We start from the raw sequence: 27,037 nt of genomic DNA on the forward strand, positions 1-27,037 counted from the left end.
CTTCATGGACATTTATTTAAACCAAGTACCAGAGTTATTAGTGTGCTTATCTATTTTCAGAAGCACTTGGGAGGCAAGGACATTGTATCCCTTAAAGGATATCTACCACACTGTCATTCACATAACACTTTTTTTATAATCTGTAAAGCTAAAGAGTATCTTAATTCTGTTTGTTAGCACCCTCCAGCCATCCAATCTCTCTTGTTATTTTTGTATTTCTATATAAAACTAACTCAAAACAGAATTTGGTGTTTTTATAGCCAGAGTATCATAATGCTAGAAAAGGGATCAGGAGGTACCATGAATAATATAGTTTTTAGATCATCTAAAAACATTAGCTTAGTTTCTGGTATTTTGAATTCAATGTTCTTGTATAATGTATGATAGCTGGACATATCCCTTGAAGAACTGAATGGTTATTGATCTTGATGTTCTTCTCACAAACAAAGACAAAAGAAAAAAAAAATGTGGTTCAGTGAAATTATGTTTTTTTTTCAGTGAAATTATGGGTGTTTTTTTTTCAGTGAAATTATGTTTTACAGGTTCTACAAGGGGTAGAGGCAAAGAATATATTCTTGGGAAGACAGGGTCATAGCTTTCAAGCTAGAAAAGAACTTAAAAATCATTTAGTTTACTGTTATTCAGTCCTTTTAGTCATGTTCAACTCTCTGGAGAACACGTTTGAGATTTTTGTCCCAAAGATGATTGGAGTAGTTTGCCAATTCCTTCTACAGCTTATTTTACAGATGAAGAAACAGAAGCAAACAGGGTTGAATAACTTGTTCAGAATCACACAGTCACTAAGTGTCCAAGGACAGCTTTGAACTCAGGGAGATGAAGCTGCCCCTCTGTAGCTCACTACATATTTTCAGATACCCATAGAGAAAGTAACTTCATTAAAGCCACACAAGTAATATGGTAGAGAGCATCAATTTGAAACTAGGTCCTATGTCCTCAAATTCAGTTCATTGTCTACTACTGCATATTACCTCTAAAAGTTGGTGGAACTGGTTTTATCATTTACCAAAAGACAAAAAGAAATGTAATTTAACAAAAGCTATTTTGTCATTTTATATTGCAGTTCTCATGATAAATACTTGCAAAAAGACTGTAATACAAATAACTACAGCATATGCACTATTGTGTGGATTAGAGGAAAAAAGGACAAATAAATGCTATGAAGAATTCAACAATACTTTTTAAATTTTATCACAACTTGTACACCTAGTGGTTTCAATGTAGTAATGAAGGGAATAAATGAAGATGAAGAAAGTTTTGGATGATATTTTTTAGGAACTAAGAATGAGTTAGCAGGTGACTCGGGACGTTGGACCTGGAGTTAAGAAAATCTAAGTGGAAAGTATACCTCAGACTGAAGCATACCTTTTTCACTTTATTTTCCTTGACTTTTTTTGGCAACATGGCTAATATGGAAATGTTTTTTCACAACTCCATGTAGATAATTCATATCATGCTACTTGTCTTTTCAATAGGAAGGGGGGAGCTGAAGGGAAGAGCAAATTTGCAACTCAAAATGTAAAAAATTAAAAAAAATAAATGGGTGAATAAATTTCTAAAATTAAAAAAAATAGCAACAAATCTGCCTCAAGCAACGGTAGTATAACCCTTGGCAAGGAACTTAACCTCTGCCTGCCTCAGTTCTCTCATCTATAAAATGGGGAATGTACTAAACTAGAAGCTCCTGATTAATCCTTTTTGATCATATGATATAATGATATGATATAATATCAATATGATAGAAAACAGAAGACTCATCATATCTTGGTCATTGATCATCTTTTGTCTTTTTGTGGACTTCCTTCAATCATAGGAGCCTGTGATCTTACTTTCCCTTTAGCAAGACTACAAAACACATGTACCTTCCTATGCAAAGACCATGTGCTCAGTCCAAGGAAACAGTTTCAACCCATCCCTCAGCTATACAAATATATTTTTAAATGGTTCACAAGAAAATTTCCTCCCATGATTTAATTTCCCAAAGAAGCAGTGAGGAGTAATGGGAAAGAACAATGGATTCAGTTGGAATCAAGAGGCCTTGGTTTTGAGTTCTAGGCTCTGCCATTTCATAGCTATGTGACCTTTAAAACATCATTTCTCCTTCTGGGCCTCTGTTTTTTAACTTATAAAATGAAAAGTATAGATTAGGTGAGCTCTATGACCTTTCCTCCCCATAAAATTCTATTCTTTGTTGCTGCATTTAAATATCTAACAAATTTAAAAAATTATTTCAACATCAAATGTCTTCATTTAGATACTACTGAATATTATTTGGAAACCTATAAAATACTAAATGAAGAAAAATTTTCCTCTTCCCACCTAAGATCTAAAAAAGTTAGACAAAGAAAATTAAGTTTCTTTCTTAATTTGAGGGATAGGGAAATATTTTTCATTTCTTCTGAAATAAGGCAGAAGTCTCTCCAAGGAATAAGAGCTTTACAGTTCTGAGAGCTCATATGTAAATAGCTTTATACCACATGTTTTTCCATTTTCTAATACTGAAAGCTGGAAAAAAACAGAAAAGAGAAATACAAGAAAGATCACATCTTTACTAACAGCCCTAGTCATCTGCATCAATAAAATGAAAGGAACAATAGCCATTAGGAAATTTTATTCAAGGAGGTAACAATCACAATATTTAAAAAGCAAAAATTTTTTAATGAAATAAGCTAGTGAAGAAAGATGAAATCTATCCCAAAGGTGACATTTCCCAAGCCAATTTGCAAAATGTGGTTCAAAATGCTCTTGCTTCTTGCTAGGTGATATTCATGGAATTAAATCCTAAGTACAAATTTTTTTTCCTTCTAGTTCTCTTCTGTCCTTCCCAGATGTCAAACATGTATACTCATAAGTTATTTAATATAGATAATAATTAGGATAAATTTTCCCTTATTCAAAAATAGATTATGAAGTTAGAAGATGGAATATATCAGTAGAATAAATATAGTCCATTCAAATCCATAGACAAAAAAAAAAAAAAAAACAACTGAAAATTGTTAAGATCCTTTAGAGTTTACCTATTTCCAGAACTCCTTCCAGACAGAACTGTGCAAAAACCCTTCAGAATTCTCCTTTATTATTAAAAGGAAGGACTCTCCATAATTCTATCATTCCTGCAAGTCCTTGCCTGCCTCCCTTACTTGACTCAGGTTTGCCTGCAATGTTCTTCTTTATCACATCTACCAATCCAAAGCTGAGTATCATTATACCTGAATGGGTCCTTCGTACAGAAAACCCTCCCAAGCATTCCTAGCCTTAAACTTTCTCTTGACTATGAAAGGCCAGGAGCATATACTCTGTATGTGCTATATAATTCTATCCTTGCATTTTCTGATACCCCTTATCTGGGTGACCCTAATAACGTCTACAAGCATTTACAATTAACTCAACCTCTTTTAGTCTGTTTTCCTATCTATAAAACTGGGTTAATAACAGCACTAACAATACCGGGTTGTTGTGAGAACCAAATTATGTAACTGTAAAGCACTTTACAAATTTAATATAAATATTATATTATACACACACACACACATACACACATACACACACACACACACACACACACACACACACATATATATATGCCATGGTATATAAATGTAATCTATTATTACTCTTGTTGCTGCTATTATTATAATTAATATTAACAGTAATTATGTTGCTTCCTGTGTTCTATTTTCTCAAATAGATTATAATTTGAGGGTAGGGATCAAATCTTGCCTTTCTGAATCCTAATGCTGTTTACCTACCATAAACTTAGACATCAGAGCCAAAAGTATGAATGTTTACACCTAGGACAAGTTCTATGAATAATGTGTCACCCAAACAGCATAAATAATGTCCTCTGGCAGTAGGCAGAGATAAAGATCTTGGAACCCTGGCATACAGTCACTGGTTCTAAGAGTTCAGGAACTTCCTCCACCACCATCAAATGGTTTCTACTTTTAATTAATTATTCCAAAATCATAACTCAAAGATGAGATGATCTATGGCTGGTGTGAAGTATGTGCCCTCTCTACACTGCACTTACTGGGCATAAAGCCTAGTTGTCATCTCTATAATGCTGAAGGTCTGTAAATGTCATCAATATGTTCTTAATTCAGTGCCAATCTTGATTCAGAGCCTTGGGACCAAGCCCTCATCACCCTGTTCTATTTGTAGCTCCTCTAGGACTAGAATTGTTGTAGAACACTCTCAAGTGAGGAAACTCCCTCTACTGAAAAAGATTTCCACTTTCTCTGACAGTTATAGTCTCTTATTATAGGAGATAAGGATGTAAAACACACACACACACACACACACACACACACACACACATATACACATACACATCTATCTGTGTATCCATACACACATATATACATATACAGGTATACATATATATCTCTATATGTGTGTATATGCACATACATACATATATACATATACAAGTATACATATATATCTCTATATGTGTGTATATGCACATACATACATACATACACAGATATAAGCATATATATATATATATACATATATACACACATAGATATAGATAAACCTGAAAATCATTTCACCTCCATCATTACCTGAGTAAGGAAAAGGCTATAAAGCCAGAATCTGAATGATGTAGAGATGGGAAAAGGCTCAAACTCTGCCTCCCTTAAAAGCAGCTTCTTGATGGGTTCAAGCTGTATTTTTATAGCTTCCTGGTCACCTAGGGCTATAAAAGGAATCATTTAAGTAATGAAGTCATCCCATCAGGCTCTACTGACTAAATGCTTTTCCTTTTGGAGATGGGAGATGGAGGATGGGAATAGGAGGAGCATGTCTATGTAAACTAAGTAGAACTTCATCCTTGCTACATATACTTGTTATATTATGGTTAATTAAACTTCCTTTTATTAAATGTTAAATGACTTTTAAGTGCTTCCTTTCATTCCGATATTGAAACTGAACTAACTGGGCATATCGGGTCAGCCCTCTATTCACTATACCAGAGCTACTCAGTAAATATGTAATAAACAAATGATTAATGCTCTCTTACTTATGTAGGGCTGTTTTTTTTTTTTTAATACAGAAGTACAAAAGACTATTAAATGCCTCTGAGTTTTCCATGCCTTGCACATTTTAATTATAGAATATGCATCTTCCTGAGGCTAATTTTCACTGGACCAAAAACACCACTGAATTGTACTAACATGCTGCCAAGGGTACAACAAAACACATCTTTTCCTAACACAAATTCATTCCTTAGTGCCTCTCCACTGCCCCCACCAAGTACTAAATATCTTCTGATCCAAAACGTATAATTTATTTTCCTTTAGGCAAAAACAAAGTAAAAAAAAAAAAAAAAATCTACGACAAACTGTGCTTTCAGCTTCACAAGGAAAAGTACAATTGTTAGGAGGGTGCCCTCTGGAATATTAGTTCATTTAAGGTTAGTTGGATTTTAGAACTGAAATAACACCAAGAACAAAAAGTAAAATTTTTCCTTTTATGTGTTCAATAGGCTAGAAACTAACTATAAAAGTACTTCTGTAAAATATACATTTTAATTTCTGCCCAAGATTTTATTGACTTCTGTCAAATGTCATGAAATATATATTAATTCCACAATCAAATGTGTTCTTTCAGAAATATTATGGCATTTTTCCTATGATTTTTTTATATTATCACTCATGAACTACTACCATTTTTAAGAAAGTAAAGTTGAACAGCTTTCTAGCAGATGAAATGAACAACATTAGATGAAACCATATAAGCTAACTTCCCAATTGAAAATCAGCTCATAACTATCAAGAGACAACAATTTGGAAAAGATAGAAAGGCTTAGGAGCTTCCCCTCCGCACCATCTAAGATTCATCTGGCCAAAAAAAAAAAAAAAAAAAATGGCCAGCAGCATCAGCTGAATGCCTCTTTTCCCATACTAAGGAGTTTGAATATCAATAAGCCCCAGGAGTTTTCTCCAACATGAAAATGTATCAGTTCTCAAATCTTGAACTAAATCTCAGGTCTAGACTTCCTACTATCTTTCTATACTAGTTTTAGAATTCCTTTCATCCGGTCTTCACTGGACCTGATCTGTTTGCATCAAACCCTCTTGCTTTTCTTATTGTAAATAAGGCTTGTTCTAGTTTGTTTCTGCTGACTATCTTGTGTCACTGTCTTGTGATGCTTCATCTTTCTTTGGACTGTGCTTTGGAATTCCAAACCTAAACAGCATTAAGTCACCTGACTAGATATCTGCAGTTTAATTACTGAGAGATTAACAGAATTTATAAGAAGGCTGATCCAATTTGGTTGCTGACAGAAATACCCAGATATCAAAATGCCCAGTCCTATTATCTAGTCCACCTTCACAATCAAATCAGATTTTTGGGACAGTTTGCTTTTATTGACATAAATAAAAAATTTTATTGGGTCAAATAGAATCAGATATATATAATCCAAATATCTCTAACCAACAAATACATCAATTTGATATAATTTAAGAACTTATTGTAAACTGTTTCCTGTGCTTCATAATGAGATAAATAAAATGAGAACAGGAGAACAAAAGGGACTGTTGAGGAAAAACATGGGAAAAGAAAAGGAGAAAAATCAGGGGGATAATGGAAAGGAAAAAAAAGAAAGAGAGGCTAAGAAGCCATAATGAATGAAAAATAAGAAGTGCCTAATAAATATCAGCAACATTCTTGTTGAAATAATGACAAAGGGTGAGAACAGATAAGAGAAATCGGAGTTCTTTGATAGGGATAAAGTGCCAAGAAATTAGAGAGAAGAGGACCATATAGATTTGAAATGGTTCACCAATGGGGCAATATGTAGGAGGGAGAATAATTTAACCAGTATGGGGGTGATGGCCTGAGAAACAAATGGACTTTAGGAGCTTGTTCTAGCAGGGGAGCACAGCTATCCATATACCCTTGATAGAATGATACTGCTCTATTTGGAAGGTTGTCCCCTTAGACCAAGCTCATATCTTCGGGAGGGACGCACATGGAGCAGTGAGGGAGGAAAGGGACACCTGCCTAGCCAGCCATATCAGCCAAATCAACCCTGGAGATCAATGGGGTGACATGTCGCAGCCAGATCACCATCACATCTGGCCTGAGAAACAAATGAAGGGTAAAAAAGAGATTGAAAATTAAGAGGATGAAGAACAGGTTTTATGATTTGCATGGCAGAAGAAAGGGTTGAATGACAACAAATTTGATCAAACTAATTTCAGAGTAATGAATAAAGGAAGTTCAGAATAATGATAATGGAAATGTGCATTTATGTGATGAGGTCAAGGATATTTTTATATGTGGCTAAATATACTGAAGAAATGAGTAAATCTAGGAACTAAGAGATTCAGTGGTCCTCAAACTTTTAAAATAGGGGGCCAGTTCACTGTCCCTCAGACTGTGGGAAGGCCAGACTATCATAAAAACAAAAACTCACACTGTCTCCGCCCCTCAGCCCATTTGCCATGATCCAGCAGGCCCGCTGCATCTGGCCCCCAGGCCTTATTTTGAGAACCCCTCTATTAGAGCATTTAAGAAATTTCCAATGTGTATATTAAAATCTTCTTCTATAAGAATAGAATTTGAGGAAGAGAGAAAGAATATAAGCAAGTCACTGAATTAGTTGAGGAAGAAAAATAGAATATTTTGCAGATAGATAAACAATAGCCACCAGAAACATGATCAGGTAATAAAATGGTCGATTGAACTTTGAAGGAAGTTACTGAGTTTCCAATCTTAGATCATATTTGTATGTAAGTTATTTTGCTTCTGTCAGACTATAAACACCTTGAAGGCAGGGATTATATTTTTCATCTTTATGATCCTGGAATTTAGCCTAAAGCCTTGTACCCCTATACTAGTTAAATTCTTCTCCTTTCTGAATACTGACTCCTTGGTGATTCAACCAAACCCTTTCCTGTTCTCTCTAATTCCTTAACACCTTATCCCCATCAGAAACCTTGTCTTAACAGGTCTATTATTCTCACCAACTTCTCCTTTCATTCCTATACATGACCTATTAAGTGAAATTGAAGAAAATTATGGAAATATGTTGATAGTTATATAAATTTATGTTATATAATCTCAACTTGGCCCTCAGAAAGACAAGGAAATCTTCTACCTCCCTAATTTACTTATAATCTCCTAAATCTTTTCATTCCTCTTCAAATAACTCATGGCTCTACTCCCCTCACCTTCCAAGATGAAAATCTTCCCCTGCATTTCATTTAAAAGACATTTGCCAAGAGCTCCCTCTCATCTAAGATGGTATGGTGAGAAAAGGTATTTTCCTTCCATATTCTTATTCACCTGTCTCATTTGAAGAGGTACTCCTTCTGTTTAGGAAGTCAAGCCTCTCTATATGTACAAGTGATCACTGTCTTTGCAGAATATTGTCCACTGTATCATTCCTACTATTACCCTTATTTTCATTCTTTCCTTGAATATTTGGATGCTTTCTTTTTTTTTGGGGGGGGAACATTTATTTTTTATTTTTATTTTTTCATTTATTTTTTAATTAATTTTATAATTATATTTTTGACAGTACATATGCATGGGTAATTTTTTTTTACATTATCCCTTGTATTCACTTTTCCAAATTTTCCCCTCCCTCCCTCTACTCTCTCTCCTAGATGACAGGCAATCCCATACATGTTAAATGTGTTACAGTATATCCTAGATACAATATATGTGTGTAAAACCAAATTTTTTGTTGCACGATAAAAATTGGATTCCGAAGGTAAAAGTAACCTGGGTAGGAAGACAATAGTGCAAACAGTTTACACTCAATTCCCAGTGTTCCTTCTTAGGTGTAGCTGTTTCTGTCCATCATTGATCAAGTGGAATTGAATTAGATCTTCTCTATGTTGAAGATATCCACTTCAGTCAGAATACATCTTCATACAATATTGTGGTTGAAGTGTATAATGATCTCCTGGTTCTGCTCGTTTCACTCAGCATCAGTTCATGTAAGTCTCTCCAAGCCTCTCTGTGTTCATCCTGCTGGTCATTTCTTACAGGGCAATAATATTCCATAACATTCATATACCATAATTTACCCAATCATTCTCCAATTGATGGGTATCCATTCATTTTCCAGTTTCTAGCCACCACAAAGAGGGCTGCCACAAACATTTTGGAACATACAGGTCCCTTTCCCTTCTTTAATATTTCTTTGGGATATAAGCCCAGTAGTAGCACTGCTGGATCAAAGGGTATGCACATTTTGATAACTTTTTGGGCATAGTTCCAGATTGCTCTCCAGAATGGTTGGATTCTTTCACAACTCCAACAATGCATCAGTGTCCCAGTTTTCCCACATCCCCTCCAACATTCATTATTATTTGTTCCTGTCATCTTAGCCAATCTGACAGGTATGTAGTGATACCTCAGAGTTGTCTTAATTTGCATTTCTCTGATCAGTAGTGATTTGGAACACTCTTTCATATGAGTGGATATAGTTTCAATTTCATTATCTGAAAATTGTCTGTTCATATCCTTTGACCATATATCAATTGGAGAATGGTTTGATTTCTTATAAATTAGAGTCAGTTCTTTACATATTTTGGAAATGAGGCCTTTATCAGATCCTTTAACTGTAAAAATATTTTCCCAATTTGTTACTTCCCTTCTAATCTTGTTTGCATTAGTTTTGTTTGTACAAAAGCTTTTTAGTTTGATGTAATCAAAATCTTCTATTTTGTGATCAATAATGATCTCTAGTTCTCCTTTGGTCACAAATTCTTTCCTCCTCCACAGGTCTGAGAGGTAGACAATCCTCTGTTCCTCTAATTTATTTATGTCTAAATCATGGACCCATTTTTGATCTTATCTTAGTATGTGGTGTTAAGTGTGGGTCCATGCCTAGTTTCTAACATACTAATTCCCAGTTTTCCCAGCAGTTTTTGTCAAATAATGAATTCTTCTCCGAAAAGTTGGTATCTTTGGGTTTGTCAAAAACTAGATTGCTATAGTTATTCACTATCTTGTCCTGTGAACCTAATCTGTTCCACTGATCAACTAGTCTATTTCTTAGCCAATACCAAATGGTTTTGGTGACTGCTGCTTTATAATATAGTTTTAGATCAGGTCCAGCTAGGCCACCTTCATTTGATTTTTTTTTCATTAATTCCCTTGAAATTCTAGACCTTTTGTTCTTCCATATGAATTTTGTTGTTATTTTTCTAGGTTATTAAAATAGTTTCTTGGGAGTCTGATTGGTATAGCACTAAATAAATAGATTAGTTTAGGGAGTATTGTCATCTTTATTATGTTACTTGGCCTATCCAAGAGCACTTAATGTCTTTATTTGGATGCTTTCTTATTGCCTACAAATATATCCATATCTTTCCAGTTCTCAAAAACCTTTCCTTGATTCATTTATCCTATGTTAAATATCATCTTATATGTGTCTTCCTTTTTGTGGCTAAACTTTTTGGGAAAGCCATCTATAAGAGATACCTTCACTTCCTTTCTCAGTCTCTTAGCTCTCCATTCTCTAGCTTCTGACCACAATATTCGACTGAATTTTCTCCAAAGTTACTAGTGATCTCTTAATTGCCAATTCTAATGACCTTTTCTCACTCTTCATCCTTCTTTACCTCTCTGAAGTCTTTGATATTGTTGATAAACCTCTTATTCTTGATACTCTATTCTCCCTATGTTTTCATGGCACTGCTCTGTCCTAGTTCTCTTTCTATATGTCTGACCACTATTCCTTCCAGCCTCTTTCATTGGCTCTTGATGGAAACTATGTTTATTAACCACAGGTATTCCCAAGATTCTCAGTATTGGGCTTTCTTCTTTTCTTCTGTTACATATTTTACTTGATATTCTCATCAATTAACAAGATTCAACTATTACCTATATGCCAATGTTTCTTAGATTTAAAATGTATCTAGTGCTAATCGCTTTCCTGATCTAACATCTCAAACTGGGTATCCTATAAACATCTTTAATTCTATATGTTCAAAACCGAACTCTGCGGTCACTTCTTGTTTACCCTGTATATATTAGCACATAACAACACGTTGTTCCACAGATCATGCACAAATGCACAAACACACACACACACACACACACACACACACACACACAGCCCACATTAGAATGAGTTCCTTCAGAGCAAGAAGTGTGTTTTTGCCTTTCTTTATATCCTTAGCACTTACCAAATGGTATCTCTCACAAACTAAGTACTTAATGTTTGTTGACTGACTGACTGAATATATAATACAATATTTATAGCATCTCTTTTGCAGTTGCAAAACATTGGAAACAAAATAGATGCCCAATAATTGGGGAATTGCTAAATAAACTGTGGTACATTAAGATAATGGAAACAATCAATGTGGAAAAATATGAAGAAAAATGGGAAGATTTATATGAATTGATTAAAAGTGAAGCAAGCAGAACAATACAGACAATGACTATAATGATATAAAAGGAAACAACAACAAAATGAAACTGAATGCTATGTAACTATAATAAACAGGCTTGCCCTGAAGAAAAGAAAGCAAATATTCTTCCCTTTTTTTAGGTCAGGGATGAGGATGATATATACATGTGGAATATTAAATATATTTTCAGGTTCAATTAACGTATTAACTTGTTTTACTGAACCTCTTTTTATTACCTCTCTTTTTTATTTTTTATTACAAAGGATGGCCTTCCAAAATAAGTTCAAGAAAAAGATCATATTAAGAAACAAAAGTTATTTTAAAAATTAAAAGATCAATTATTTTTATCAAACCAATTCTTGACTCTTCTAGAATGCTGAGATTATTAAATTGTTGATGATGATCATTGTATTGTTTGTCAACATAACAATTGTTAAATTTTTTTTTTTAATTATAGACAAGAAATTAAAGAGAACGAAATTCTATGGCACTTTGGGCCAGCTTTTGGATCTGTATTATTAGGCTATTTGCTGTTTTGTTTTTTTTTTTTCATCTAATTTCTCAGTCTCAGTTTCTCCATTTATAAAACAGAAAAAATAATCATGGGGATCAAATAAGATATAGACCTTAATAATCCATATACAAACTAGTTATTATTTTTTACATTATTTATTAGAATTTTTAATCTGGGTTATTTCCCAAATATTCTTTAAGTTAATGAGAGCAGATTTTTTGTAGAGAGAGTTCTGTAGGCTAAAAAAGAATTAGTTTAGTTTCAATCAAAATGCAGCTATACATTTTCATTATTTTCCTTAACAAAATTCATATAAAGATATGATAATTTTTTCTCTTTCTGGTCCCATGCTCTTACAATCTATTTCAAAATAATCCCTCAGGAAATACTATTGCAAGAGTATTAATGCTTGTTCACCTCTGTTTTGGCAACATTCTGGCTAATTTTCTCTTCACATTATCCTTAACATTCTTCTTTTTAAAATAGTGATCTTTAAAAAGAAAAAATTTAAAAAAAGAAAATGAAGCAGTCTCTATTTCAAATTTTAGTATTATTGGTATTAAGACTACTAGAAAGGGCTTTTAATCAAATTAACTAATTAATTGAATTAATTTCCTTAAAATGATCTGGGAAAAATGAAGTGAGGTAAACATTAAGTGAAAATTACTATAAAAGAAAAAAAGAATACAAGTCAGGATATTTGAGTTCTAGTCTTGGCCATACCATTATTATATTAATTAGTTAGTATGTTCCCTAAGAATCAACTTTTGAACCTTTTCTCCTTTATCTAGATTTATTAAGTTCTTATTTTCCCCATTCATTATGCCTTTTTAGCTTCCCTTCTTTTTTCTTTCCTCTATCCCCCTGGTTTTTTTTCCTCTTGTTTTCTTGATTTGTATCTTCATTTATTTTATTTATTCTCATAACAGATTCTTTTTAATTCCTTGGCATTTTATCCCTATCAAAGTACTTCCAATTCACTTATCTGTTTACCATCACCTTTGTCATTTCAACAATTATGTTGCTGAATAAAGAATTTAATCAATATGGGGGTGATGGCACAGGAAGAAATGGAAGGGAGAGCAATAAAAATGATTTACATTGTTTATAGTCAATAGTGACGACAGTTTTGAGTAAAAGGAAGAAAACATCATAGAATCAACATGAAAATGTTTACCTTTCTATACATCCTAAAATGTCTTTAATAAAATTCTGAATTTTTATTGGTAAATATTCATATAGTTCCAAATGTGAAAAAAAATCAATGAGAAGGAGAAGGAAGAAAAAGCAAAAATAATATATGAACTATGAAACCAATCTTGGAATTACATAAACGTTCAAGACTTAAAACTTTTCAATTATCTTTGCTGTGATTCAAAACAATTAGAGAAATATCATTAAATGCATGTTGAGCTGTTTCAATGGCACTTAGCAATGAAGATGTTTTCAGATCAGATGTCAGTTGTAACATAAGGACTCGTACCTATGTGCATACACACAAACAAAATGTCTCATTGTGCTCAACTAATGCCATTCCTCAGTGTAAAGAGGCTGGAGAGCTTACTTTCAGGAGAATTATTATGATTCATTAAGCGTTTTGGAGGCATTGAAGAAAATATACATATATTCTGTTAATTTGTTCTCATTGACTAACCATATGATTAAGAAAAGACATTTATATTAACTATGTAGCACGAATTGTAAACATGTTCATAAAAGCCACAGTCATTTGCTTAGCTGCTGATTTGCACTGATGGTATCTGGAGAGAAACAATCCTATAGGCAGAAAGACTGTAGGCTTTTTACTGAGACCATCATCTATCCCTATGTAAAAGAGACTACAACCCTTGTATTCTGCATTCCTTTTTGTCAGTCAGTTGAGAACCATTTTTTTAAGCACCAACAATGGATCATGAACTGGGGTTACCAAAAAAAAGGAAAATACATGTCCTAGCTCTCAAAAAACTCAAAATCTAATGAGAAAACATGTAAACAATTTATGTACAAACAAGCTACATATTGAATAAATTTGAAATAATCAACATGGGAAGGCATTAGAATTACAGGAAATCACTAAGGCTTCCTTTAAAAGGTGAGATTTTTTTTAATGGGGACTTGAAGGAAGCCAGAGAAGGCAAGAGGTAAAAATAAGGAGGGAAAGCATTCTAGATCTTTTGGTTTTGGACATACATACATTAAGACAGCAATATCCTTTAAATTGCCATCACTCACCAATGAACCACTAAGGATGTTTTAGGAATTCCAAAATCCCCTTATCTGACCATAATCTATTATTCTCTACTTCTGTTTTTGCTTTCCTTTACCAAACTCTGCTCCTCATTCGCTAGACAGAAGTACAGAAAATCACACATCCATGTGAGTGGGTTCACCACATAATTATGTTATACAATCTCAACCTACAGGTACAGATGGTAATCCTACTATATCTCCCTCATTATCTTACTATCCTATCCTCCACAGAAAAAATTCTGAACTTTCTCTCTTTCTTCAAATCTCCCATAGTTTCTCAAATACTAAAAACGTCCTCTTATATTTTACAGCAAAAAAAAAAGAAAAAATTTAGGCCATTTGTCATGAGTTCCATCTCCCTCATCTTATATTACTCAAATGATTTGTACCACTATTTTCTCTTTCATTCTGTCTCACGTGATTAAATGACTTTACTCTTTATCAAGGCCACTACTTCTTACCAAGGGTCTCTACTTATCCCATTATATCCCATCTCTCCAACAAATTGCCTCCTTTGTCATTCCCATTCTTTCACTTATTTTCATCCTCTCCCTATCTATTTTCTCATTACTTACTGCATACCAACATGCTCACACTTCCCTCATCATCAAAAAATCATCACTTGATCTTTCCATCCCTGCTAATTACCATCCTAAACCTCTTCTGTCCTTTGTAGCTAAACTCCTTAGAAAGGTCATCTGTAATAGGTATTTTCACATTTTCTTCTCTCACTCTCTAACCCCTTAAAATCCTGCTTCCAACTTCATCATTCTTCCAAAACTGGTCTCTCCACAGTTAATACTAATCTCTCAATTGCCAAAGTCAATGGCTTTTTTGATAGTCCTCATTCTTTTCAACCTGATTGCAGCCTTTTATTCTGCTCATCACTTTCTTCTTCTTGATGTTCTCTTCTCTCTAAATTTCTAGGACATCAATCTCTCCTGATTCTTCTATCAGACTACTCCTTCTCAATCTCCTCATGCAGATTGTACCCTCTAATCATAGAGTGTCCAAGAGGATTTTTGTCCTGGGTCCACTTTTCTTTTCCCTCCATATAACTTTATTTGGTGATTTTATCAGGTTCAGTGAATTGAAATGGCATCTCAAATTCTCAAATATTGATTCTCAAATATATCCTGCCCTGAATTACCTGTTGACATCCAATATGGTATCTCCAACTTCCTTTTAGATGCTTCCAACTAAAAGTGCAATTCAGTTCACTTGTTTTTCAGTAGTATCTAATTCTTCATGACTCCATTTAGGCTTTTGCTTGGCAAAGACACTGGAGCAGTTTGCATTTCCTTCCCCAGTCATTTTACAAATTTACAAAGTAAAAGTGGTTAAGTTACTTGTCTGGGGTCACACAGGTAATAAGTATCTGGGATAGGAACTGAACTCAGGAATATGAATCTTCCTGACTCCAGATTTATCACTCTTTCCATAATGCCACCTACCTGCCTAAAGTATTATTCCCTGTATGAAAACATCCAGTAAATATTTTAAACTCAATATAGCAAAAACAAAACTCTTTCTCTTTTCCCCTAAATCCTACAGTCCTCATAAATTCCCTATTACTATACAAGGTAATACCATCCTCAAATCTCTCAGAATTTGAACCATGTGTCATTCTCAACTCCTCACTATCCTCCTATATGTAATTTGTTTTCAGACCCTATTTATTGCACCTTTGCAATATCTCTTAAATATAACCCATTTTGTCCTCTGACACTGCTCCCACTCTGAAGCAGGCTTTCACTGTGTCATACCTGAATTATTATAATAGCCAGCCCTTGAGTCTGCCTGCTTCAAGTCTCTCCCTACTCTAATACTTCATTCAGTTACCAAAATGACAGGTCTTATCATGGTTTCCACCCCCACCGGATTCAATAAACTTTAGTGGCTCCCTATGAATTTCTGGAACAAATACTCAGTTTAGCTATCAAAGCCCTCATAACTTAGTCTCCTCCTACCTTTCCAGTCTTCTTTATATCATATTCCTTGCCATGTACTCAGTTCATCCTCCACTCAGCTGTAAATATGGGCTTCTTGCTGTTTCAAAAATAAGACCTTCCATCTCTTAGATTTAGGAGTTTTTTTCTGGCTGTCCCCCATGCCTGGAACAGTCTCTCTCCTCAACTCCCTCTACTGGCTTTCCCAACTTCCTTTAAATCTCAACTAAAATCCCAATTTCCAGAGGAAGCTTTTTCCAACCCATATTAATTTTAGTGCCTTCCATCTCTTAATCATTTTTGTATTTATCCTACATATAGCTTATCTGAATATTTTTTTCTACTTATTGTCTTCCCCATTAGATTGGGAACTCAAGTGCCTTTTGCCTTTTTTGTATTCCTCAGTACTTAGCTGACACATGACAAAAATTTAATAAAAGATTACTGACTGACTGACTGACATATTGAGTTAAAGATGTGTACGTGATATCTAATACTAGATGTACAATAGACAGTTGATAATGGGAGAATGATATCCTGTCCTACAGTGAACTTTATGATGACTCTCTAACAAAAGGATGGACACTGAGACCTTGTTCATATCATCTGCTTTGCCACCATTGTATTTTAAGTTTATGCCCACTCTCTGCCACCTCCACCAGATACTACATGTTTCTGTGTGGGAAGTATGCTCCTTGTTTCTAGGGTTGAAGGGAGGAATCTTTATAACTTCTGTTCCTAATATGCCAGTTGAGTAAAAGGCCTTTCTAAAAGTTAATTGGGTCTGCTTGCTGTTTGGTAAGAGAAAACATCAGTTAAGGTTTATGAGGTATAGTGTTGGGAGCAGTCAATCATAGGGTTATACCTAGAACCTCAAGTAATCAACCACCCTCTGTATATTCCAAATGAGAATGAACCTAAAAGAGGTGTTATTCCACCTAAAATGAACAATACTTATTTTTCCACCTACTGAAACCTTTCTTTTCTTTCAGGCACATCTCAGGGATAACTTTATTAAGTACTCCCTGACGACAATTGATCCATCCCTCCCTCCTCAAAACTTTCAAAGCTTTCTATTTGACCTCTTTTATCATAATTTATAGTATAAAGCTTATATTATTGTAACTTTTTATATTATTTTTATACATGTCCACTTCCCTTATTAGATTGTAAATTCCTTGAAAGCATTGGCTATATCTTTATCTTTTTGTCTAAAGTGATATTAGAAGTCCCATCCTTAGTAAATGCCCAAAAAGTATTAGCTGAATTTCACTGAAATATTGTATAAAAGGAATACTTTTAAGTACTGAGACATTCTAAACATGACAAGGACTGTTCAGTTGTAAAAGGCTTTCTAGAGATTAGTTTTGAGTTAGGTTTGGAAAGAGATAAAGGACATGGTTAGATAGAAAAGGGAGCATATCTCAGATACATGCAATGAAGTATAAAAAGCCTTTAGGCAGACCAGAGGAAAGATGCATGTAAAGTACAACAACTGTATCAAACTATCTGGGGGCAATGTAAGGAATGAAAATGGTGAGGTGTCTGTGTAAGGCCTTGTAGACTAGCCTGAGGAGTTTGGGTTTGACACATCAAGCTGGAGAGAGATATAAATGACAAGGGTTTAAGGAAAATTTTAACATAAAATGAAGTGAAGCAAGGAGAATTACAGGAGGAAACAATTTTTTAAGTTACAGTTTTTGAGCTTTTAAATAATTTTTATTATAATAACAAAAACAATTATCTTTCTCCTTCCAACATCATTTTGATTTCTTCTTGATATCCTTCCTTTTTTTCATAGATCTTCCATGTAAGAATATTCCAATCCAACCTCCCAACAAGCAATTTGTGATAATAAAATAAAATAAAAAACTAGAATTTTAATTTTTAGCAAATGTGATCCCTTCCCAATATCAAAATATAAAACTACACTGGCAATCATTTTGAGCTCCTTTTTCTTTTCTTTTTCAAGGAAGTTACAGATGGGGAATATGGTTATCTGTAGTCATTATTCTTAACCTAAGTGATCCCAAACTTGGTCCATAACCAGACTCATCAAAGTCGCTTCTTCCATTATGATCACCATGATTAGAATGAAAGACTTGCAAGGATGGTTGGGTCTTTTACACCTCTTTCTTTTTGATCTGGGTTTTTTGAAGTAGGCATATCTACTGAGCTATGAAGATGAAATATCTGGTTTCTTTTCTTTTAATTTAAGGTTCTGAACCAAGACAAGGTTCAATAGAAATGAGCCCAAAGGTTTTCAGATAGGGATCTGAGAACCATACTTCTATCTAAAGATGTTTGGAACATGTTAAAGGAAAAGTATAAGTTGACAATTTATTTTCCTAAAAAAATTACACATTACTTTTCAAAGAAGGAGGAGGAGAAGAAAGAAGAGGAGAAAGACTAATCAATCAGCACTACATGTAGTATTTTTTATTTTTCCTGGGACTTACAGATACAGCAAGTTTTCAAGCCCTTCAAAAGCATTTCTGGAAATCTTCCTGATTTGGTTATTGTTCAGAAGCCTGTAGAAAACAAAACATATTTGAGTGAGAATTACATTCCATCAACATAATGATAGTTTTATTCAACAGACCAGATGGTAATCAAACATATAAACTTAACCATACTGCTGGGGAATATCATCCAATGGCATTCTATTAGTTCTCTTTGGGATCTACAGTAAGTGTTTCATTAAGAAAATTAATTTAAGTTTGGAAATTCTGTATTTTTGTGTTCTATGTAACCATGCCAAAATATTACACACAAAGGATGCTAAGGTAAGGACTTTTATAAAAGCACCATCATCAATTAATAGCAATAACTTCAATTGTTACCAAGAATTTTATACACATTGTTGAATCTAAACTTCACAATACCTTTTTCAAATAACTCATATTAATATTATTGTTCCCATTTTGCAGATGAGAAAATTGCAATTGTAATGAAAAAAAAAAAATTTCCGAAAGGCTAAATGAAACTCAAGATCACATGTTACCTTTCTGATCCTGTCTAATATTCTTTCCATATTATTATGCTGCCCTATCAAAAATTTAAGCATCCACCTGACAAAACATCATGAGACATTTATGAACACAAAGAACATGATCATTATACTTTAGAAACTTTCAAGAGAAAATAAAGCATATAGAATTATAATAGTGATATGTTCAAAAAAATATTAAAGATCATCTAATCCAACTGAATCATTTTGCAGATGAGAAAATAGAGGCACAGAAAGACAAAGTGACTTCCATAAAGGCAAAATTGAGGTTTAAATTCAAATCTTAAGCCTTTTCTATTGTGTCTGTTTATAGGCAAAGGAAAAACTCTATAGACGTATAAGCATTAAATTTCTACATAGGATAGGACAGAGAAGAAATGAGACTTGAAAGAAAAAGTTAGCTCACAGTGGGTTGTGACAGACATAAAGAAGTGGCTGGGTTTTCGGTTGGTTGTTATCCATTCTTAAAGAGGACCAAAATGACATCACTATGTTAGAATCTAGTTATAATGTATCCGACTATGGCTGATCAGACCAATATGAACTGGGTATGTTCTGCCATAGGTCATACACAAGTAATCCCTATGAACATTTGGGGGGCTTTTCTAATTTTGTGCATCTCACATTTCTTCTGAGCTAATTCAATTCTGCTTTGCTCATTGAGCACAGCACTTTCTCCAATGAGGGCACGCCATGCTGAATGGTGTTCTGTGAGTGTCATATAATCAATTCTAAAGTTCTTAAGGGAGATCTTGAAAGTGTTTTTGTATCACTTTTCCAAAATACCTTGTGAGCACTTGCTCTGTATGAATTCTCCATAAAACTGTCTTTTTTTTTTTTTTTTGGCAAAAGAACATTTGGCTTTCAAACTATGTGGCCAGCCCAATGGAGTCGAACTCTCTACAGTAGAGTTGGTTTGCTTGGCAGCTTAGTTCAAGAAAGATCTCAGTGTCTGGTATCTTATCCTGCCAGGTGGTCTTTGGAATTTTTCAAAGACAAGTTGGCTTTAGATGAAAGTGATTCAGTTTCCTAGCCTGGAACAGGTATATTTTCTAGGTTGCAGAGGCATACAACAATGAGGTCAGCACAACAGCTCTGTAGACCCTTAGTTTGGTAATCAGTCTAATACCTCTCCTTTCCCATACTTTCCTTCAGAGCCTCCCAAACACTGAAATAGCTCTAGTAATGCATATGTCAACCTCATCATTATCAATATGTATGTCCGTGGAAAGTATATTGCCAAGGTAAATGAATTTATGCACAGCATTTAGAACTTCACCATGTAATCAATGTAATCAATGGTTCCACATATTGATGGTGTTGTGATAGCTAATGGAGTACCTGTGTTTCCTTGGTGTTAATTATCAGGTCAAAATTAGTCCAAACAGTAGAGAATCAATTCATAGTTTATTACATCTCAGCTTCAGAGGCTTCATTGAGTGCACAAATATTGGCAAATAAAAAATCATGCACCAACACTCCCTCCACTTCAGTTTTGATTGTATCCAATAATTACAAAATAATTACCAGGCCGGGAAGCAAAAGATAGACCAGCAGAGATAAGTGAAATATGAACAGAAGAACAAAATAATAGTCAAATCATCCCACAACAGTGACCATGCAAACTTTGCTAATGGTTAACAAATCATCTGTCTGATAATTATATACTATAAAATCACATACTGTGTTTTTGGAAAAGTTGGTATCAAGCCGAAAAATCACTGTAAAAGACTATAGATGTAAAATTTGTTTAGCAGAAGTTCAAAAAATGATTCCTTGTGTAGTATATTATTCAATCATGAAAGACATGAATAACTTACAAATGCACTATATTGAGGTATGTGGTAATTAACATTAATATTAACATGTAGGTCCTAATTGGACTGACAGACATATTTCTGATGTTTTGATTTTCTCTAATGTTTAACAGATTTTGCTAGGCTCAAATGCTTGCAGGTTTATTTTTAATTCAATGTGAAGTGTTTATTTTGTTTTTGTTGTATGACTGATTAGGAAAAGAGAAGAAATGTTTTGGCTGATGGAGCATGTGATTATTTTAGCCATTATATGTAATTATATAAGACAGCCTAGAGATCCACTTTCACATCCTTCCCTAAACTACCAACCTCATGGCTCACTGATAATGGCTAAATACTATATTTCCCTAAACAGCATTTGAAACTGCTATCTCAGACCTCAAACTATACTGCCAAGTTCATTTCTTATCATTTATGATTTTGTGTTTCTGGTCATAATAAATCCTTGGTGTATCCTGTTGTTAAAATTCCAGCAACAACCAATATCAATTTTAATAAGATAATTGTCATCATAAAGTCAATGTTTTAACAACATTAAGTATGTATTGTACATTCAAAAAATAAAAATTCCTGTTTATCAACTTTAGCTGTTGATAACAGTCATTTCGCTAAAATGAAAAATTGTTGTTCATTTTGGGTATAAGCATTTCCCAAACATAATTTATCACTTTATAATGTTAGTAACTTATGAATTAGTAACATAATTCCAACATTCAAAAATCATATATGTATGATTTTATTAATATATGATTTGAACTGTCATTTATCTATATTGTGGGAGAACACAATATTTAAGAAAATTTGTGATTTATCAAAAATATGCATAGTTTTGTTTTTAATCATAAAGGTTAATAAGGCAATCATTCTTATCATCTAAATTTTGGAAATATACTTCTTAAGTATGAAGAAATTCACCTATTTTGAAAGTGAGTATGTGCTTTAAAACTTTAGGAAAACTTTATATATACTGAATATTTTAAAGAACATATATGAGATAAGTTGTATATAACCTTGGAGAATTGAAGCTCTTAAAAACAAATAGAAACTAATAAGATTTTAGACTTTAAGGGGAAATTTATTCAAACATTCATTAACCATGTTTAAGGGCCTATTATATGTATACTCCAGTGCCAGTCACTGAGAAGAGACACTAAGTTGAATGAGACATAGTTCCTGCCCTTACAGAGCTTATAATCTAATGAAAGAGAAAATATAAACATAAGTAATTATTATACAATATATTATTGGATACAATATATTCTAATATATTATACAATATATTAGAACAAACACTCCATGAGGCTCAATGAAAAAGATAACTTAAAATAGGAAGAAATGAAGAACATTTGTGTGTAGGACATGGACTTTTGAATTAGGCTCTGAAGAATTAGTTAGAATTTAGTAATGAAGGTAGTTAGATGACACAATGGACACAGCATTGGCCCTAGAATCAGGAGTAGCTAAATTAAAATCTGGCTTCAGACAATTGAGTAACTGGTCAAGTCACTTTAACCTCCACTGCAAAGGAAGAAAGGGAGGGAGGGAGGAAGAGAAGAAGGAAAGAAAGGAGTAAAAGAGGAAGGGAAGAAGGGAGCAAAGGAATAAGAGGAGGGAGGCAGGGAATGCAGGAGGAAGGAAGGGAGGAAATGAAAGAAATGAAGGGATGGAGAAATAAAGTAATGGAGGGAGGAAAGGGAGAAAGGAATAGAGGGAGAGAGGAAAAGAAGGTAGAGAGAGAGAGGGAGGAAAGAATGGCAGGGAGGAGGAAGGGACTTAATAATGAAAAGGGAGAAGGGTAGAAGCAGTATGAATAAAATCAAAAAAGTGGTAAAGTATAAGGAATATTCAGATGACATGGTAGTTGAAATTGATTAGTGTACAGAAATATGTGGACAAGAGTAAAATAAGTTTGAAAAGATAGGTTAACATTCCTACCACACTGCAGAACCAATGTCCTGAATGATAGGCAATGTCTGAAAGTTGTTCATTTGGCAATAGTGACCAATTAAAGCCTTTGGGGAAAGGAAGTAATATGACCACATCTATTAATAACAAAGGCCAGTTGAGAAAAAAATAGGAAGGACTAATGTGGGCAAGACAGGGGGAGAGAATGGATATAAGTGATATTTTAAGGTTTACAATGTCTTTTAATACATTCTCTCATCCGAGCCTCATAATCTCCTGGTGAAGTAGGTGATAGAGACTATCTTACATATTGAGGAAACTGAGGGATTAGGAAGTTTAAGTGACTGCATGATATCACCAATAGTTACTGTCAAAGGCAGGATGAATGTATTACTTCCTGAATCCAAGATCACTGCCCTTCTATTTGTCACTATGATTTATGGGGAACAACAGCTGAAAAAATACAACAGGAAAATAAAAACAAATGGATGAGCAAGATTATATATTGTCACCACCCTATGCAGGGCCACAATCTAATTCCCTCATTTGGGACTGTAGTTAAAGATAATTGAATGACCTAGTCCTATATGGTGTCCTTTACTACAATCCTTTCCAACAATAATCATCAGCAAGCTTTAGGTCCCCTGATCCAATCCATGGAATACACTGATCAATAAGCAAACATTTATTAAGCACCTAGTATGTACCCTGAGCCACTGTACTAGATTCTAGGAATTAAAAGCACAAAGAAAGAAAGAAACCTTATTACCAACTAGTTTATCTTCTAACTCCAACTAGTTTATCTTCTAACAGGAAATACATGTCCATATAATAATATGCATTGCATATTGCATTGTATGCATATTGCATACAAATGTATTGTATATACATATAACATATATGCATATATTCATACATAACACATACATATCCATACATAAAGTATGTTCAAGTTAAATACAATATATTTCTGTATTTTGAGAAAACTTTCACAAAGAAGATGGTCTCTAAACTCCATCTTAAAAGAAAAGGGGATTCTAAAATGTAGAAAAGGAGCAAACGTATTCCAGTCCTGAAGGACTGCTAGTGCAATGGCAGAATCCCTACATCCATTCCTTGAGGGAATCAATCCACTTACTTTAGGTATTCTCAATTTGCAGCAATCACTTTGACTGACAACTAGATAAATGTAAACTTAAGCACTATATCTGGCCAACCCCGGACAAAATTAACTTCACATTCCAGAAAGACAGTCACCTATGCCATGTTGTCATCTGCCTTATTGCTGTGCTTCTAATATTCTCTTCCCTCCAACCATATAATCATAGCTCTTTTTGCCCTGGATTTAATAATCAAATCAAAACTACTATTTCCTGGAAAGGACATGTCATATGGATCAATTCATTATCTCTATAACTCCCCAGACTACTTTCTTGTCTACCCTTCACCCATATGTTTTGTCTTATGGGATCCCTGATCAAGAGCTATCTTACTTTTGGGATTTGTATCATCAGCACTTAGCACAATATCTGGAAGAAAGTTACATATGAGTGATTAATAAATAATGTTTTATGTATTTGCTCATCATCCAAAACTATTTCACTTCTATGGTCATGAACTCTGAAATTTCTCTCTCTGATTGTAATATCTCTATTTTCATCTCTCCCTCTGCCTTACTCCTTTCAAGCTTCAAATCATTCACAATCTCCTGCAAATCTGTCCAATTATGTCCTCCCAGTTTTTCAGACTATTAAAGGTATCATGTACTGGTTTAAAGCTATTCCCTTGACAATCTGGACCCTAGAGTTAACCATTGCAATTATACTCACCCATTGTTTCCTAGCTTTTCAGCCATTTATGCCAAAATGATCCACAGCCATTGCTACCATTATCATCTATTATCTAATTTCCATGAAGCTTCACTACTTCAGGTCAATCCTTTTATGAATTCCTGATTGACTTTCTATCATATTCCCCACAACTATTCCAAACCTTTCATTATCACTTAAAGCTACCAAGACTACTCCCCATTTCAACTCCTCCCTAGCAAGTGACTTATATCTTACTCTTCTGAGAAAAACTGAGGCTGTTGTTAGTTCACTTATTTCTTCTACTCCATACTTTGAAAACTCTCTCTATATTTTTACCTGTCTTTTTCTTTGTTCTAGTCTCAGTAGATGAGATGAATAACCTTTCTCCTTGCTAAAATGCTTTATTTGTGTCCTTTGATACCTTCTTTACTATTCACTTTGGAAGCTTATCCCACCAATTAACTTATCTTTCTATTTACAATTTCTCTTTACCTACAGAATCCTGTTTACTTGACTATAAATTTAATTAAAGACTCCTCATTCTTTAAAACAAAGACAATAAAAAATAAAAACAACTTTTACTTTTCCCCATCATCCTTTTCACATTACATTCTATATCTTTCCCCTTTGCTGCCCAACTCCTAGAAAAGCAGTTCTTAAACTTTATTTGTGTCATAAACACTTTTAGCATTCTAGTGAAGACTAAGGACCCTTTTTCAGAATATTGTTTTTAAATTCATGAAACAAAATACATGAAATTAAAAAGTAAATCAATTATAATGAGATAGTTATTTTTTAAAATTAAGTTAATAAATTCCTGATTAGGAATTTCTGGCCTATTTACAGCCAGTTTACATTGGCTGTAAATATTTCTCACTAATTTTTTTAACCCTTTGTAATGAAACATCTAATCCCAAATCCCAGAAGCTACTCTCTCCAAAACTGTGAACAATCTCCTTAACTGCTAAATTCAATGGCTTTTCTCACTCTTCAATCCATATTACCTTTCTAGAGCTGCTTCACTGTCATTTTCAATGAGGGCTTACAAAATTTTTTGTGATTTCTTCCCCTTTCTCAGGGGATTTTCTTTGTCATGATATATTTGTCCATTGATATGGCTTTTCCCCTCCTAAAGATTGTTCACTTCTCCTCCTCACTCCCTTTATCTTACTTAACCTTTCTGTTATCTCTTTTTATTTTCTGAAATAGGATAAGAAAAACAAGAAGTCATAAAATTTTTCCAAAGTTTAAATCCTCATTATCTAATGATCTAAATTCTAATGGTTGAGAAATATGTTTTTAAAGACTCATTTTCCTAAATCATACTATTATTTGAGTCTTCTCCTATGATCAAAATTATAGGGTTTTATTTTAAGACAGTGTGTTTAGGGGATGGAGAGGCTTTAAGTCAAAATTTGGATTCAAAGTCCACCTCAGATACTGATTAGCTATGACTCTGAGAAAGTCATAAATTTCTCTGAATTTTAGCTTCTTCATCTATAAAATGAAGGGGTTGAATTCAGTGATTTCTAAGGCTCATTGCAGTTCTAAATTTGTGATCTATATCAGCTAGTCTCTAATAAAAGTTTGTTATATTAAACTGAATCTGGTCCAATTCCAATCTAATCCAATCCAATAAACATTTTATTTAAGCCCTGTACTAAGGGCTGGGGATACAATTAATTTTTTTTTTAAATAGGCAGTTCTGGCCCTCAAGGAGTTTACAGTCTAATGGACTGAGACAATCTTACAAAGAGAGATCTGAAAAAGAAAAGAAAAGCTCTTCAATTGGCAAGAATTAACGCAGGTGGTTTCTGCTAAAACTTTCCTATATGTTGATACTACCACCATTCTCCTAGACACAAACCAAAAACCTGCAATCATCTTTGTCTTTTTCTATTTTTTCTCTACTATGGCTAATCAATCAGCAATTCTCAGAGAATTAACTTGTCTGGTGTCTTTTAAAGACATCTCTTTTCCATCAAAATCCTATGTTTGCTGTGTGCTTGATATCTAAGAGGATTATATTCCCTGAAAATGCTCAATTTCCCTAAACTAGAGCAGAGAGAGAGAGAGAGGGAGAGCGAGAGAGCGAGGAGGAAGGGCAGAGCAGCAGACGAGAGCTCGAGAGAGAGAGCGAGAGCAGAGGAGAAGAGGAGAGGAGAGCGAGAGTTTCTCTCTCTCTCCCTCTCCTAGACAAAGCGCGAGAGAGAGAAGAAGAGAAGGAGAGAGAGAGAAAGAAGCAAGGAGCAAGAGGAGAGCAAAGAGAAGGAGAGCGAGACGAGCGACTAGCGAGAAGAGAGAGCAGAAGGCTCTCTCCTTCTCTCGAGCTGGAGGCCAGCGCCTTTTCTCTCTCTCCTCGCCTTCTCTCGAGAA

At 34.0% G+C, this 27,037-nt stretch overlaps 1 protein-coding gene across 4 annotated transcripts in view; it reads right to left on the minus strand.

Moving 5' to 3' along the window:
• Positions 1–27,037, minus strand: part of PXDNL (peroxidasin like) — a 512,873-nt gene that overhangs the window by 241,441 nt on the left and 244,395 nt on the right. For all 4 annotated transcript variants that reach the window (XR_012484142.1, XM_074278161.1, XM_074278143.1 and 1 more), the window contains one exon: positions 18,578–18,649. Coding sequence is in view for 3 of the 4 variants with exons in the window: in XM_074278161.1 (XP_074134262.1) it covers positions 18,578–18,649 (72 nt within the window). In the remaining variant the exon portion in view is untranslated. The remainder of the gene's footprint in view (positions 1–18,577; positions 18,650–27,037) is intronic.

Source organism: Sminthopsis crassicaudata, chromosome 1, assembly GCF_048593235.1.
Source record: "Sminthopsis crassicaudata isolate SCR6 chromosome 1, ASM4859323v1, whole genome shotgun sequence".
Taxonomy (NCBI): Eukaryota; Metazoa; Chordata; class Mammalia; order Dasyuromorphia; family Dasyuridae; genus Sminthopsis; species Sminthopsis crassicaudata.